Source organism: Convolutriloba macropyga, chromosome 6 (genome assembly GCF_964194025.1).
Source record: "Convolutriloba macropyga chromosome 6, txConMacr16.3, whole genome shotgun sequence".
Classification (NCBI taxonomy): domain Eukaryota; kingdom Metazoa; phylum Xenacoelomorpha; order Acoela; family Convolutidae; genus Convolutriloba; species Convolutriloba macropyga.
In genome coordinates, this window is record NC_134473.1 from 72179853 (window position 1) to 72198104 (window position 18252).

At 34.7% G+C, this 18252-nt stretch overlaps 1 protein-coding gene across 1 annotated transcript in view; it reads right to left on the reverse strand.

Annotated features, from left to right (window-relative positions):
- The window catches only part of LOC142340590 (sodium- and chloride-dependent glycine transporter 2-like), a 43004-nt gene that overhangs the window by 2306 nt on the left and 22446 nt on the right, over positions 1-18252 (reverse strand). The window contains exons 8-9 of the mRNA XM_075391265.1: positions 8499-8659; positions 7773-7911 (exon numbers count right to left, since the gene is read on the reverse strand). Coding sequence (XP_075247380.1) covers positions 7773-7911; positions 8499-8659 — 300 coding nt within the window. The remainder of the gene's footprint in view (positions 1-7772; positions 7912-8498; positions 8660-18252) is intronic.

Here is an 18252-nt window from a genome sequence, read left to right on the forward strand (position 1 = left end):
AAAACAGAAAAGAAAGAGACAAAAGACAGAAAAGCAAGAAAAGAGAAAAGCAAGAGAGAAGTAAGAGAGAAAAACAGGCAGGAGAGAGAGAGAGAGAGAGAGAGAAAAGGCGAAAGGAGAGAAAGAAGAGAAAGAGGGAGCAGAAAGAAACAAATGAGAAAAGAAAGGAAAAAAGAACAGAAAGGAAAGAAATAAAAGAAAGAGAGAAAAGAGACAGAATTGAAAGACAAGAAAGAGAAACGCAAGATAAAAGAAAATGAAATCAAGACAGAAAAGAAAGACAGAAAAAACACAAAAGAGCGGTAGAAAAAAGAGAAACAGAAAGGAAAGAGAAAAGAACGAGAAAATAAAGAGAAACGACAGGAACGACAGAGAAAACGAATGAAAACAAATAAAGGCAGGAAAAAAAAACAGAAAAAAAACAGACAAAAGCAATAGAGAAAAGGGAAAAATGAAACACAAAAAAGAGGAAAACGACAGAAAGCAAAAAAGAGAGAAGAAAGCAGAAAGAACAGAAAAAAAAGAGAACGAGAGAGAAAGCAAAGAAAAACAAAAAACGAAAAGTGGCAGAAAATACTATCAGAAAGAAAAGAAAAAGAAGAAAAACCAAAGACAAAAAAGACAGAGAAGAGCAAAAAAAAAGAAAGACAGAAAAGTGAGCGAGACAATAAAGAGAGAAGCTAAACAGGAACAAAAGGAGGAGACAATAAAGAGAGAAGCTAAACAGGAACAAACAGGAGAAAGGATGAGAAAAAAGGCAGAAAACAACAGAAAAGAGAAAACAGAGAGAAAAAAAGCAGAGAAGAAAGAGTACAGTAAGACAGAAAAGAAAAAGAAAGGAAAGAGGAAAGAACGACAAGCTAAAGAGAGGAACGAAAAAAGAAAAACAATTTAGAAACTAAAAGGAGAAAAGAAAGAATAAAAAAGAGAAAAGAAACGCATACAAGTACAGAAAAAGACAGAAAAAAAGCAGAACGACAGAAAATAGAGAGAAAAAAGCAAAAAAGGAGAGATAAAAAAGGAAAAAAGAAAGTGAAAGGAAAGATAAAAAGCAGAAGAGACAGAGAAAAAGAAATATAACCAAAAACAAAACAAATGAAGAAAATAAAAAGAAAAAGAAGGAGCAAAGAAAGAAGGAAACGGAAGAGAAAGGATCTTCCTTCAAAAGTAAAAAAGAAAAATAGACCAAATTCTTCACAGCCTAACTTTTGGAAAAAAAACTGGCAACAAAAGATTCAGTTAATTAAACTTCAGTTGTTCAAAACTTTTATGAGACTGAGATCAAGCAAAACTGAAAACAAAAGAAGCAAAAAATTGATTAAAAATTGGTCACGCAAACATTCAGCGTAAAAAGTTCCGATTAAAAACATCCGCGGCTATCCAGTCATTGACCTTTATTGCATAAATTACTTTTCGGTGACTGACTTCTTGACAATGACAGCTTTTCGGTCATAGGCAGCTTTTCCAAAAATGAACCATTTTTACATTCAGTATTCAGTCATTGACCTTTACGGCATAGGTAACTTTTCGGTCATTTACTATATGGCAAGGTCAAGTTTTCGGTCATTGACCTTTTCTAAAATACATGCGAATCAAAGCGCTTTGATGTATATTTAAGAGGCCTTAAAACATGTGAAGATTAGGAGCTCAAATATGGTCGTATAGGTATTCGAATTATTTTTAATATGTAGATTGAGACAAGATAGATAGTGACAGAAAGGCATGGAGCACAAAAAATTGTGAAAACAGGAGAGAATTGGAGAAAGTAGAAACGGATGCGACGTTAATGGACAAAAACCCCGATAAATACGCGGCTCATCTGTTTCTTAGCTCAACTCATTGCGCTTTTGCCTCTTAACTCACAGACCCCGGTTCGAATCCTACTGTTGCCAGTCGCTTTTTGCCGAAAAGCATGTTCAGGGGCTGTTAAAACATGTAAAGATTAGGAGCTTAAACATGGCGCCTTTTATGTCGACACTGAATTAATATGTAGATGACAAAAAAAAACTTAATTATGTCGTCAATGAGTTCTTGGCTCTACCGCGTATCTCTTCCCTGAAAACTGGTAAAAGAAAACCAGCTATCATTAGCAACCATCAATGTGCAACTTTTATTTGGAAAACGGCGACAATTTTAATCTTTGCAGCTTTAATTTTGCAGTTTTAATCTTTTAATCGAACAAAAACACTTAGTTTTAAAATTGCATCTTCAAAAATTGCCTCTTAAAATTAAGAAGTGAGCTTCACACCATGAGGTTGTCTCCTCAAAACAGTTTTGGTTTTAAACGTGTTCTTTTATCTCATTGCAATCTAAGCAACCAGAATTGAGGACTGTTTCACAAACACTGCGATATCTTAGTCTGAGTCAATATCATCAGTCGAAATTTTTGAGAATAAGCAACGATCGGTTGGCTTCAGTAATAGCCAGCAGCTTGGAAATAGGGATGCTACTGGAGGGTGGCTTGACAGGAGTCAAGCGTTAGGGGGTCCAAATCAACAGTTGGAGGAGGATTACGGGGAAGTGTTGGCGAGGGTGGTGATAGTGGTGGTTACGGTGGTGGAAGTTGTCCAAGACAAAAAGTGAGAAGGAGCAGACGAAAAAATTGTCCAGCAAAAACCCCATTCAAGACACCACGGGATAATATAATTGCCACAAACTTTGTTTCAGCGCAGTTAAAAACAAGGCATTTTGAGGAAGTACGATCAACAACTATCAGCAAATTTACAGAAGATGGCTCAAAAAAGCCAAAATCTAAACAAGCATGCTCTTTGTGTTTGCACATACTGTTCCGACCCTGCCCAACCACGTTTTTAACTTCCTTGTCCACCAAATGAGGAGATAGAAAACTTTAAAAAAAATCACATACTGTTCGAAAATCATTCGTGTATCCATATAAAAAGGCGCCTTAAGCTCAAATCACTACACCAATTCAACAGAAAATACATCAGAGCGCCAGTGACACCTGCCATTAAGGATAGTAGGAGAAAATAAATAAAAATCAAATAAAAGCGTGAACCATTGCCTACGACCAAAACTCTTTGTTCATCTGTTTTTTTTTAGTTCCATAAAATAAGTCAAAATAGCATAAGATAAACGCTCAACCGAACCACGTGACTTTTTTTCCTCAGAAAAAAAATAGGGCTTGTTTCTATTGTGACTATTTAACAAAAAGAAAGAACAAAAAGGGGCAAACTTAGAAAATAGGTATACACTTTCTGAAAACAATTAAAATCAAATGAATGACAACCATTAGCAATCAACTGAAATCCTTCAAAGGCTTCATCCATACCTTCAATGCAAGAACTTCAAGACTTGTAAGTATACAAAATGTCATACGACTACAAAAAAATAAATACAGGCAAAAATCAAAGTCAAATACTATGAGAGGAAACGGTAAACGGTGTCGAAGCCTGTAAAATCACAACCTAGTCAGTCAAAATGTTGAATATAATCATTTGCTCCTTCTTTCAACGCCATTAATGTTATAAGCAACTTGACTTTGAAGTGCAATTACTGGGATGATCGGACAAAAAGGACCTAAAAAAAGACATTGTCAAAAAATTTGGAAAAAAAATTGAAAACCCGTAGTATCAACGCCAGTACTAGACTTAAATAAAACAGAAAGATAAAATTTAAATATCTTGAAGTGAAAACCATTCTTTTCTTTGCTGATAATATGCTAAAGATGGCAGAAATAAGATCGAGAAATGCAAAACTAAGAAAGAAACCATGTTTTTTCAAACAATTTTTTTTTCGAACAATAAGACAAAACAATAATGAAATTTTCGCTGAAAAAGTAGAATAACTTTTTGCTGCTTAGAAAGTAAATGGAAAATGGTAGTGAGACTAATTCAAACGAATGCAAATTAACAACGAATAAAGGTAGAACATAAAAATAAAGGAAAGTTAACTTTTTGTTAAAAATTATGGAAAACATTTTGTCCGAGCCGTAAAAACCAAACTTTCCACAGAAAACAAAAATTTCGCTTATTTTGCCTAATGAACAACAAGTCGGATTTCTTATTAATTGAAATTTTAAATGAAAATAGACTTGACTGAAATTGCGATGTAAAAGTTGCAATGTTTGAAGGATAAGATACAATCCAAATTCCTTTTCTTTGGAAAAATTGAAGATGCGACGAAAACTGGCGTTATCATAACTTCGGGGCTGTTGAACAATGCGAACATTGCCTAACAGTTATTTTTTTTGCAAAGGTACAAAAATAATGTTATATAAAAAATATCTTGAACTTCTTATAAACATCGGCTCAATTTACCGAAAGACCGCAAAAAGTGTTAATTTCAGAACACTTTCTAAGAAACCAGACATACAAAAAAATAGTAAGAAAGATATTTTTTTCAGCAGTTTGATGCCTGCAATACCGGTCAAACTGGAAGTCCACCAAATGAGGAAGAGATAGAAAACTTTCAAAAACTCACTGTTCGATAATAATTCGTCTATCCATTTAAAAACATCGCCGTAAGCTCAAATCACAATACCAATTAAATGAAAAACACATTAGAGCACCAATTACAACTGCCATCAAGGACAGTAGGAGACACGTTAATCAACAAAATCAACTAAAAATCTCAATCCTTACTTACGACCAAAACTTATTGTTTCTCTGTTTTTTTTATATAGTTTAATCAACAAAAAGTGAAAACAGCATCAGATAAACACTATACTAAACCAAGTGACTTTTATTTAATTAGAAAAAAATGGTCTGGTTTTATTGCGACTATTTATCAATCAGAACGAGAACAAAAAGGGAAAACTTAGAAAATAAGCATACACTCTCTGAAAACAATTAAAGAAAATTAATGAAACTAATGATCAAATTAATGAAAACCATTAAATATTAACTGAAATCCTTCAATATCTTCAATTATACCTTTAAGGCAAGAATTCTCAGACATCTAAGTATTGAGATTGTCATTCGACCAAAAAAAAAACAAAAAAAAAATCAAATTCAAATGTTGAAGCCTGTAAAAATCAAATTCAAATGTTGAAGCCTTTTGAGAGGAAACGGTAAACAGTGCTGAAGCCTGTAAAATCACAATCTAGTCAGTAAAAAAGTTGAATATAATCAATTTCTCCTTCTTTCAACGCCATTAATGTTATATGCGACTTGTCATTGATGTGCAATTACTGGAATGATCGGACAAGAACCTCAAATAAAATATATTTTCAAAAAATTTGAAAAATTGAAAGCTCGTAGTATCAACGCCAAAAACTTGAATTAAATAAGAAAAGAGATCAAATTGAAATAACTTGAAATGAAAGCCAACCTTTTTTTTGCTGATAATATGCTAAAAAGTGGCAGAATTAAGATCGAGAAATGCAAATTTAAAAAATAATTTCTCTCTTTAAACAATTTTTGTAAAACGATAGGACAAAATAATATTAAATTTTTCAAAAAAAAAATTAAAATTAATTTTTGCTGTTTAGGAAATAAATGGAAAATGTGAGTGAGACTAAGTCAAAAGAATGCAAATTAACAACGAAAAAAGTAGAACAAAAATGGTGGAAAATTACCTTTTCATTAAAAAATTATGGAAAACGTTTTGTCCGAGCCGTAAAAACGTTAACCATCCCACAGAAAACAAAAAATTTGTTCATTTTTCAATTTTAAAAAATGGTTCTCTTATTAATTGACTTTTTAAATGAACATAGCGTTGACTGAAATTGGGACGAAAAAGTTGCAAACAATGTTGAAAGGATAAAATACAATCCGAATTCCTTTTCTTTGGAAAAATCGAAGGTGCGACCACAACCGGCGTTGCTATCGCTTCAGGGCTGTTGAACAAAGCGAACATTGCGCAACGGTCTTTTTGCAAAGTATGCAAAAATAGTACTAAAAAAAGAGTTTTGCATTTTTTATGAATATCGCTTCAAATAGCTAAAGACCGCACAAATGTTAGTATCAGAACACTTTCCGAGAAACCGGAGGTACAGTAAGCTAATATCTGAGTAAAAAAGAGTGTTTCAGCAGTTTTTTTGTTTGCACTACTGGTCAAACTGGACAAAATTGGCTATAAATGCAGATTCAAGCCATTTCTATGAAAAAGAAAATGGTGAATTTTTAAGAAATTAGCTGAAAAATAGCAAAAATATTTGTTTCAAACAATTCATCAACTGCTTTTTATCTCTGGACATAAAAACAATGAAACTATCGTAAATAGTTTAATCCAATGTTTAGCGAAAATTGATCAAAATGTAAAATTCGGTATAAAAATAAACAAAACAACGGAAGTTAGGCTAACGTTCACAAATCCTTAAAACTTACTGAATCCTCGGCAAAAGCGAAAGTCAAAAAATCTTTGTTTTGAAAATCAACGCTTGACAAGCTTTCTATTGATACCACTCACAACCCTGTGCAATGAACATATCGATCGGCGAATATATCGATCGACGAAAGAGTGAGAAAAAAAACAGTTGAGTATATAGTTCCTCGTATCGTCATCTATCTCATGTACAGCGAATCTTCCTCAACAGCCTCATAGGTGAATGTTGTAACTACAGAGCCATATTCGCTCGGTAAAACAAAACAAAAAATCAAAATTCGACTCGAAATGCTGTCTGATCAGACTAATGTGCGCGTGAATTCACCTCTGATCAGACCAATCCCATCCTGAAGTGACCTCTGATCATACCATCCCCAGACCGAAGTGACCTCTGATCATACCATCCCCAGACCGAAGTGACCTCTGATCATACCATCCCCAGACCGAAGTGACCTCTGATCATACCATCCCCAGACCGAAGTGACCTCTGATCATACCATCCCCAGACCGAAGTGACCTCTGATCATACCATCCCCAGACCAAAATGACCTCTGATCATACCATCCCCAGACCGAAGTGACCTCTGATCATATCATTCCCAGACCGAAGTGACCTCTGATCATACCATCCCCAGACCGAAGTGACCTCTGATCATACCATCCCCAGACCGAAGTGACCTCTGATCATACCATTCCCAGACCGAAGTGACCTCTGATCATACCATCCCCAGACCGAAGTGACCTCTGATCATACCATCCCCAGACCGAAGTGACCTCTGATCATACCATCCCCAGACCGAAGTGACCTCTGATCATACCATTCCCAGACCGAAGTGACCTCTGATCATACCATCCCCAGACCGAAGTGACCTCTGATCATACCATCCCCAGACCGAAATGACCTCTGATCATACCATCCCCAGACCGAAGTGACCTCTGATCATATCATTCCCAGACCGAAATGACCTCTGATCATACCATCCCCAGACCGAAGTGACCTCTGATCATACCATCCCCAGACCGAAGTGACCTCTGATCATACCATTCCCAGACCGAAGTGACCTCTGATCATACCATCCCCAGACCGAAGTGACCTCTGATCATACCATCCCCAGACCGAAGTGACCTCTGATCATACCATCCCCAGACCGAAGTGACCTCTGATCATACCATTCCCAGACCGAAGTGACCTCTGATCATACCATCCCCAGACCGAAGTGACCTCTGATCATACCATCCCCAGACCGAAATGACCTCTGATCATACCATCCCCAGACCGAAGTGACCTCTGATCATATCATTCCCAGACCGAAATGACCTCTGATCATACTATTGTGCGCTCAAAACAAATCCCAGACCCTGTAATTTTGGCGTTGGACTTGATCTGATCAGAGGTCACTTCCGGATGGCACCTCAATATGGGACATGCAAAAGAAGGTTGGGCTTTCAGTAATCTCCGGCTTAAAAACTACTCCAGGTTATACGTACCGATTGTCATGATGGCCCATCCCAACAGCTCTGCCCAGAGAGGGAACTTGTAGTCTCCCAGAGTGATGCTACTGTACTGTACTAGATTGATGAGAAGTACCAGGAAGAGAACTGTTGGGGACACCACTAACCAGCACACCTGAAAAGACTGTAGCTGCTCCTAAGAAAAGGTTTTATTTATCCTTACTCTAGACCTCGACTTGGAAAAGAAATTTCTATCAGAAGACCTACTGGACACAAATTGCATTTAAAAAGACTTTACCTCGGCATTAATAGGGGGCTGTATATTCAAAATTGGCGCAGTCCCCCACTAGAAAATTACTAGACTAGAGTAAGGTAACCCGTGTGCTGGGAAATTTGTATACATTAAGCACTTTTTTCGGATCTATTCCCCCCCCCCCCCCCCCCCCCCCCAGCAGCTTAGTGAGCATAAATCTTTTCTGACCCCCAGGTGCACGTGCTATTTTCTTACATAGTAACGTGCAATATAACAACATATAATTTGTAACTGGTGGTCATAAAAACACTGGGAGGGGGGACGAAACAGAATAGATCCCTTTTTTCGATGCAAATTGTTATTTATTATAAATAAATGTGTGAAAATATGTTTATACCTTCCATTTTTAGCATTTTGTTTCTAAATGAGTTACTAGGCAATGGTTTAACGGTTAAGAGCATTTATTTCTGAGCATGTGAAACAGAGTTTGTGTGAAACGGTAGGGTTACCTTCCAGAAAAATCCGACAGGTTTTCCAGTCATTGTCTGGATGTCGAGTGCGAATCTGTCCACTCCGTATATGTATGCAATGACCACTCCCTGGATCAACTCCAATAGGAATAGAGGGTACCACGCAGTGTACCAATCCAGCAGAGAAAACCAGTAGATGCCTTTAACAAATTTGAAAAAGTTAAGTTCTACACAAAAAAATTGGTCACTTAAAATAACCGTATCCGAAAAAAACGCTTTGTTCTAAAGATCTGTATAGAAGAAAAAACAACTGATGTCAAATTTTAATTTATATTCAAACGCCAGATTCCGCCATTTTTATCGTTAAGATCCTATCAGTTCTACACGATAAAAATTCTCACGAAGAGTTTAACAGTTCTTAAAAGCTGATAATTAAGTTTCTCTATTTATTATCGTATAAAATCTATGAGAAGTTATCAGAGAAAGTCACAGTCGTAAAAAGTTTTTTGATATCTTAAAAATTTATGAACAATTTTCAGGTTTACGAAAAATCCAATTTGTTGCTCATAAAATTGTCAACACCAGTGACGTAACAAATACAATTATGAGAAAATTGATGTAATTTTTAAAAGACTATGTCGAACGTTGTCATTGATTATGCTGAAACAACTCGATGCTTACCGCAATCTCATCTCATCTTACGGACCCAGAGAATGCTGGATTAAGATCCCAAATAATGTCCTTCCCAATATTTTTTGCTATTATAATAATGCTTTTCCATCAATTTTTGCGTGGTAGTGCTGGGTGTTGCATTTTTCTAGCTTGTAAAAGCAACTATTTTTTTGGAATTTTGAAAAAAAATAATGTCTTATCAGATCTTTCATCTCATCATGTAAGATCTTAAACATCTGAATTTCTTCTCTGGTAAGATCTGAAAAAAATTCAAAGCAATGCATTATCGGATCAAAGCTGATAAGAAAATTTTGTCGGAAAAGTATTACAAGATAAAAAAATTCCAGAATTACTGGAGAAAAGTTACAACTAATCAAAAGTGATAACTTTTCATGGAAATCAAAATGTCGTCATTATCTAGGTTTAAAAGAACTAAAATATTATACTCCAAGAGCACTAAAATTGTACTACAGAAATATACTACAACATCTTCTGAGTTCAAAGCACGGAAAGGATTCGGCACAAATATATGTATTGTTTTAAAACTGCATCTTGAATTGTACAAAATGTGAAGTAAAAATTGTACTCCGGGAAATTGATGATGAACCATTTTCCGTATGAATTGTGATATGAATTAGAAACGGCATCTGCACATCTTTTTCTTAGAGACGTTTTCGAGGCCAATTTTATCTAGTGGAGCAGCTAGATTAATAAATCATATAACAAACCTAAAATTATTATTAATGGATTGATGTGATGTGTTTAGTTTTGTGTTATTTTAATTGCTGTAATTATTAAGTCGCAACATAAATTCAATTGACTTTTTAAACTTTTAACACTCTTTTATCGTTACAACTTTTTTCACAATGAAATACATCAAGTTAACTAAATGATCCAAAAAGTACAACGCTAAAAATTTTCTGAGACACTTTGATGAAAATCAAGTTTGTAAATTTGCTAAATATTTGTTGCTCTTGATTTTGGTTTTAAAATTTTTGCTTTTAAATTTTGGAGATGTCACCATTTCTTATGTTCTGCCTTAAATTTTCGACAATTTTGAAAATTAAGTCTAAACGAACAGTCGACAAAGCTATAATTCAAGGAACTAAATAAAATAACGCCAATGTCCTTCAATAGTGTGGTTAAATATCTTGCCTTTGTTTGAAATCGCAAAAAAATGACGAGACGGTTTCTTAAATCTAAGCTTTCGGTCGAACAAGAACACCTGAGAAGTCTGATATTCCTTTGGTTTGCACTGCCATCTAAATTGGAAAGCATGAAGAGATGTTTTTGAAAGATGAGGTTAAATTTAAAACCTACTTTTAGAGCAGGCATAATTCAGAAAACTGAAACAAAATTTAACTATGCATTTAACAGAAAAATCAAAGAAATTAAGATTGATGTTTTTGCTGGCAGATAATTCAAATCTAAAATTTGCAGAACTGTGTTTCTAAATTAGAAACTCTAATGTTTAAAGGCCTCGAATCAGACTCGTTAACGATTTATGATGTCAGCATCCAACATAACTCCTTGGGAACGCAAGGAGAGGTTAACACAAAAAAAAGCAAAAAATATTTCCAAAAACAAGTAAATAAAATTGGAAAAGCCCTAAAAATTGAAATTTTTCTCCCTTTTTTTGCAAGCTTTCAAACTTTTTCCGGAGTTTTTTGTCCTTCCCAGCCGTTCGAAAAATTAAACTTTTTTCCATCAATTAAAAAAATATCCCTCTAGGCAAAGATAGTGAAACTTTGAGTACTGAGGTTCTATATGAATTACAAAAAAACACGCACTTGGTCTTCATTTCTGCTTCAAAACTCTAAAAACGCTTTGAACATTTCGGATATATCAAGTCCGGGGGTTCAGGTAGGACCGATTATGTTTGGGCATACGTTGAACATCGTGTGTAAATTTAAAAACTCAAAGACGGCAGATATCATGTTGATTTCATGACAAAAAACAGTAATTGTTTTAGAGTTCGATTCACTTCCCAATTATTCTTAGTAACTTCAATAAACACCAGATGCAATATTTAATTTGCTAATGGTCATAAGAGGAAATGAGTACTCTGCTTTATGCTCTGGACTATTATGAGTCAAAAATTTACAGTAAAGTTGAAGTCAATTGACTGAGGTGTAAAAGTGGTTTTTTAACCTATTATTCATTTTTTCATCACGATTTTAGTCTCTAAAATTTATAATAAAGTGAATATTCTATATATTAATTCAGTGTCGACATAAAAGGCACAATGTTTAAGCTCCTAATCTTCACATGTTTTAATGGCCCTTAAACATGGTTTTCTGAGAACACGACTGGCAACAGTCGGGTTTGAACCGGGGTCTACGGGTTGAGGAGCGGGAGCGCAATGAGTTGAGCTAATGAGCAGTCGAGGCGCATAGTTCGTCGGGATTTTTTTCCACTAACGTCGCAATCGTTTCTCCTTTCTCCAATTCTGTCCTCTTTTCAAACTTCTTCGTGCTCCATGTCTCTCCTGTCACTATCTATCTTCTCCCTCTATCTATCTATCTGTCTATATCTATATGTTAAATCTAACTCGAATGCTATACCACTATGTTTAAGCACCAATCTTCACATGTTTTAACGGTCCTTGAACATGCAGCATGTTCTGTGGTAATGGCTTGGTTTCAGTTTGCTTGTGAGTGATGTGTGTTTGTGTGTGCGTGCGTATGTCCGTGAGCGTGCATGCGTATGTATGTGCGTGTGTGTGTGCACGTAGGCATTCAGATGACCATTTTGCTCTTTTCGGTTTTGGGACGTTCAATTCGTTTTCGATCGTTTGATTAGTTTTCAAATGTTTACTTGGTTTTCAAACGTTCGATTTGTTTTCGAACGTTCTTTTAACCTGACCGCTTTCGTGTATGTGACTGTGTGTTTGCGTGCGTACTTTGTGTGTGTTTGTTTGCTACCTTCAACTGATGAAAATTAACTGATGTTAACCATGGCATGGAGTACAACAACTGAATTTATCCTGGTGTGTTTGTGTGTGAACCTGCTTGCGAGTGTGTGTATGCGTGCGCGAGCGCGTGTTAAACCTTGACCTGTTGACATTTAACTGAAGTTAACCATTACATTGAGTTTAACCACTTAGTTGTTTTAATGGCCGACAAGATGGCCGACGGTTTGGTAAGCACCCATTGGTAATCAAAATTAATTAGAGTGGGCAGGTCTGAACTGGTCTTAAGGTTTGTGAGGCTTTGCTCGGATTTCTTCATTGTCTCAGACTCTTATCCTGTAATTCAGTTATCGTGCTCGCTTTTCTTTGCTTCTCTTTGTTTTTCTTCGCTATAGTTCACTTTTAGAAATAACTGATTTACCAATAAAAGGACTGCAGCAAAGCTTTAAAGCTGAAATCCAAAAAATTGAGCAACAAATTTGGTTGCTATTGAACGGTTGCAGAGGGCGTTAAGTTATTCTGCCTGTCAACGGATAAGCCGACAGTCTGACAAAAAAACTTTCTTTTCTAGTTTTCTCTTCTCACCTCGTTTTCTAAGTTTCTTTTTTCACTTTCTTTCCTCACTTTTTTCACTTTCTTTTCTCACTTTCTTTTCTCGCTTTCTTTTCTCACTTTCTTTTCTCATTTTTTTTTCTCACTTTCTTTTCTCACTTTCTTTTCTCAATTTCTTTTCCCACTTTCTTTGTTCACTTTCTTTTCTCACTTTTCTCACTTTTATCTCACTTTCTTTTCGCGCTTTCTTTTTTCACTTTCTTTTCTCATTTTTCTCCCTTTCTTTTCTCACTTTCTTTTGTCACTTTCTTTTCTCGTTTTTCTCACTTTCTTTTCTCACTTTCTTTTCTCACATTCTTTTCTCACTTTCTTTTCTTACTTTCTGTTCCTACTTTTCTCACTTTCTTTTCTCACTTTGTCTTCTCACATTTCCTTTCTTCCTTCTATTTTCTTTTCTCACTTTTTTCATCACTTCGTTTTCTCACTTCTTTTTACTTTCTTTTCTTTTTTTTCTCAATTTCTTTTGGTCACCTTCTCTTCTCGCCTTCTTTTCTCAGTTTGTTTTCTCACTTTGTTTTTTCACTTTTTTCATTTTCCTTTCTCAGTTTCTGTTCTCACTATCTTTTCTTGCTTACTTTTCTCGCTTTCTTCTCTCGCTTTTTCTTTTTTCGCTTTCTCTTCTCACTTTTTTTCTCACTTTCTTTTATTACTTTCTTTTCTCACTTCCTGTTCTCACTTTTTTCCTCACTTTGTCTTCTCACTTTTCCTTCCTTTCTTTTCTCACTTTCTTTTCTTGCTATCTTTTCTCACTTTCTTTTCTCACTTCCTTTTACTTTCTTTTCTTACTTTCTTCTCTCAATTTTCTCACTTTCTTTTCTCACTTTGTATTCTCTCTTTTCCTTCCTTCTTTCACGTTGTTTTCTCACTTTTTTTTCGCACTTTCTCTCCCTCACTTCCTTTTCTCTTTTTGTCTTCTCACTTTTCCTTCCTTTCTTTTCTCACTTTCTTTTCTCAATTTCTTTCCCATTTTCTTTGTTCAGCTTCTTTTCTCTTTTTTCTCACTTTTATCTCACTTTCTTTTCGCGCTTTCTTTTCTCACTTTCTTTTCTCACTTTTCTCCCTTTTTTTCTCATTTTCTTTTGTCACTTTCTTTACTCGTTTTTCTCACTTTCTTTTCTCACTTTTTCTGCTCTCTTTTGCTTCCTTTTTTTCATTTTCTTTTCTCACTTTCTTTTCTCACATTCTTTTCTCACTTTCTTTTCTTACTTTCTTTTCTCACTTCCTTTTCTCACATTGTCTTCTCACATTTCCTTTCTTCCTTCTATTTTCTTTTCTCACTTTTTTAATCAATTCATTTTCTCACTTCTTTTTACTTTCTTTTCTTTTCTTTCTCACTTTCTTTTGGTCATCTTCTCTTCTCGCCTTCTTTTCTCAGTTTGTTTTCTTACCTTGTTTTCTCACTTTGTTTTTTTCACTTTTTTCATTTTCCATTCTCACTTTCTGTTCTCACTATTTTTTCTCGCTATCTTTTCTTGCTTTCTTTTCTCACTTTTTCCTCACTTTCTTTTCTGGCTTTCTTTTCTCGCTTTCTTCTCTCGCTTTTTCTTTTTTCGCTTTCTCCTCTCACTTTTTTCTCACTTTCTTTTATTACTTTCTTTTCTCACTTCCTGTTCTCACTTTGTTTCTCTTTTTGTCTTCTCAGTTTTCCTTCCTTTCTTCTCTCACCTTCTTTTCTTGCTATCTTTTCTCACTTTATTTTCTCACTTCCTTTTACTTTCTTTTCTCACTTTCTTCTCTCATTTTTCTCACTTTTTTTCCTCACTTTGTATTCTCTCTTTGCCTTCCTTCTTTCACGTTCTTTTCTCACTTTCTTTCGCACTTTCTCTCCCTCACTTCCTTTTCTCTTTTTGTCTTCTCACTTTTCCTTCCTTTCTTTTCTCACTTTGTTTTCTCATTTCGTTTTCTCACTTCTTTTTACTTTCTTTTCTCACTTTTTTTCTCCTTTTCTTTTGTCACCTTCTCTTCTCGCCTTTTTTCATTTTGTTTTCTTACTGTGTTTTCTCACTTTGTTTTCTCACTTCGTTTTCTCACTTTTTTTTCACTTTTTTTCTCATTTTCCTTTCTCACTTTCTTTTCTCAATTCCTGTTCTCACTTTTTTCTCACTTTGTCTTCTCACTTTTCCTTCCTTTCTTTTCTCACTTTCTTTTCTTGCTCTCTTTTTTCACTTTCTTTTCTCACTTCCTTTTACTTTCTTTTCTCACTTTATTTTCTCATTTCTCTCACTTTCTTTTCGCACTTTCTCTTCTCACTTCCTTTTCTCACTTTGTCTTCTCACTTTTCCTTCATTTCTTTTCACTTTCTTTTCTCACTTTCTTTTCGCACTTTTTTCTCACTTTTTGTCTCACGTTGTCTTCTCACTTTTCCTTCCTTTCTTTTTCCAGTTTCTTTTCTCAATTTGTTTTCTCACTTGGTTTTCTCACTTCTTTTTACTTTCTTTTCTCACTTTTTTCTCACTTTCTTTTGTCACCTTCTCTTCACCTTTTTTTTCACTTTGTTTTCTTATTTTGTTTTCTCACTTTGTTTTCTCATTTTCTTTTCTGACTTTCTGTTCTCACTATCTTTTCTCGCTTTCTTTTCTTGCTTTCTTTTCTCACTTTTTTTCACTTTATTTTCTTGCATTCTTTTCTCGCTTTCTTCTCCCTCTTTCTTTTCTCGCTTTCTTTTCTCACTTTTTTGCTCACTTTCTTTTACTTTCTTTTCTCAATTCCTTTCACTTTTTTTTCACTTTGTCTTCTCACTTTTCCTTCTTCTCTTTTCTCACTTTCTTTTCTTGCTCTCTTTTCCCACTTTCTTTTCTCACTTACTTTTACTTTCTTTTCTCACTTTCTTTTCTCATTTTTTTCATTTTCTCTTCTCACTTTGTCTTCTCTCTTTTCGTTCCCTTCTTTTCACTTTCTTTTCTCACATTCTTTTCGCACTTTTTTTCTCACTTTTTGTCTCACGTTGTCTTCTCACTTTTCCTTCCTTTCTTTTTTCAGTTTCTTTTCTCAATTTGTTTTCTAACTTGGTTTTCTCACTAAATTTTACTGTCTTTTCTCTTTTTTTCTCACTTTCTTTTCTCATTTTCTCTTCTCACCTTCTCTCACTTTGTTTTCTTACTTTGGTTTCTATCTTTGTTTTCTCACTTTCTTTTCTCACTTTCTTTTCTAACTTTCTTTTCTAACTTTCTTTTCTAACTTTTTTCTCACTTTCTTTTGCTTTTCTTTTCACGCTTTTTCTCGCTTTCTTTTCTCGCTTTCTTTTCTCACTTTTTCTCTCACTTTCTTTTCTCACTTTCGTTTCTCACTTTCTTTTCTCAGTTCCTTTTCTCACTTTTTTTCTCGCTTATCTTACTCTCTTTTCTCACTTTGTCTTAACACTTTTTCCTTTTTTCTTTTTTCACTTTCTTTTTTCACTTTCTTTTCCCACTTTCTTTTCCCACTTTCTTTTCCCACTTTCTTTTCCCACTTTCTTTTCTCACTTTCTTTTCTCACTTTCTTTTCTGACTTTTTTTCTCACTTTTCTCACTTACTTTTCTCACCTTGTCTTCTCACTTTTCCTTCCTATTTTTCATTTTCTTTTCTCACTTTCTTTTCCCACTTTCTTTTCCCACTTTCTTTTCTCACTTTCTTTTCTCACTTTCTTTTCTGACTTTTTTTCTCACTTTTCTCACTTACTTTTCTCACCTTGTCTTCTCACTTTTCCTTCCTATTTTTCATTTTCTTTTCGCACTTTTTATTCTCGCTGCCTTTTACTTTCTTTTCTCACTTTGTTTTCTCTCTCTCTCGCTTTTCACTCCCTTTTCCTCACTCTCATTTCCTCACTCTTTGCATCACGCTTTTTTCCTCACTCTTTTCCCCATTCTTTTTTCTCTTTCTTTTCTTTGTTTTCGTTTCTTACTTTCTTTTCTCACTTTCTCTTCTCACATTTCCTTCCTTTCTTTTTTCACTTTCCTTTCTCTCTTTGTTTTCTCACTTCGTTTTCTCACTTCTTTTTACATTCTTTTCTCACATTTTTTCAAACTTTCTTTTCTCACTTTCTCTTCTCACCTTCTTTTCTCAGTTTATTTTCTCAATTTCTTTTCTCGCTTTCTTCTCTTGCTTTTTTTCCTCGCTTTCTTTTCTCGCTTTCTTCTCTCACTTTCTTTTCTCACCTTCTTTTTCTCAATTTTTTCCCACTTTTCTTATTTTCTTTTCTAACTATGTTTTCTCAATTTCTTTTCCACTTTCTTTTCTCACTTTTTTTCTCACTTTGTTTTCTCAATTTCTTTTCTCACTTTGTTTTCTCACTTTTCTTTTCAATTTCTTTGCTCAGTGTCACTTTTTTCTCACTTTCTTCTCCCACTTTTTTCACTTTCTTTCTCACCTTTTCTCACTTTGTTTTCTCAATTTGTTTTCTCACTTTGTCTTCTCAATTTGTTTTCGCACTTTTTCACTTTCTTTTCTCACCGTCTTTTCTCACTTTCTTTTCTCACTTTCTTTTCTTACTTTTTTTCTCACTTTCTTTTCTTACTTTCTTTTCTCACTTTGTTTTCTCTCTTTTCTTTTCATTTTCTTTTCTCACTTTTGTCACTTTTTTTCTCATTCTCCCCACTTTTTTCACCTTCTTTTCTCATCTTGTTTTCTCACTCTGTCTTCTCATTTTTATCCTTCCGTTCTGTTCTCACTTTCTTTTCTCACTTTCTCTTTTCACTTTCTTTTCTTGAATTTCTTTTCCTCACTCTCTTTTCTTCACTTTCTTTTCTTCGTTTTCTTTTCAGTTTCTTTTCTCACTTTTTTCACTTATTTGCTTTCTTCCTCTTGTACCCCTTTTTATCTCTTTCTTTTCTGTCTCTTTTCTCTTTTGTATGTTGTAGCTCCTGAACTTGGCATGTTTTACTGCATTTGATAACAAAAATTGCTGTTACTTGGGGTAATATACTAAACCCATCGGTAACGTAACGTAATACCTCTGGCTGTTGAACGAGGGGCATGGCTTACAGCCCGAGCTGGTGTGAAAAAAATCCCAGTTTAAAACCTATTCTTTTAAGTGATTTTCTTGTAACGCTTTTGCGGGCCTGCTAGTTAGACTTAATTTCTATCAATGATATGAAAATTAAGATCGGGGTGAAAGACGAAGCAATTTGGGGATTCTAAGATTGCGGCGTTAAATCATGCAGGCGTAAAAAGTCACAATTGATTGAAATTATAGGGGCTTGACGGAATAGAGGCAACAAAAGACATAGACAACGACCTAGACAAGCCGCACAGGGGTTCGATGTTATCAAACTCAATTAGAGATATGGGATAGTCAATTTGTAAGAAGACAAAGCAAAGTGTGACCAAAAATTCTTTCTTGTGAAAAAGCAAACAACCCGCTCCAAAAAATTTAGAATATAAAGTCACGCACGCAACTCAAAATAAGGTGTACAATTGAACAAGAAAAATATTTGAAGCGAGCCGAATGTCTTGTTTTGTGACAAAACATAGAAGTAAGAAGTTTCAAATTCTGATTGAGTAAATTTTGGTTGAGGAACCGAGAAAAGTTGACAAAATGAATACGAAAAGACCTAAGAAACACATAAAAACTATCAGAAGTACCACCATTGAAAAAACAGATTTTTTGTTCAGTCACGCACT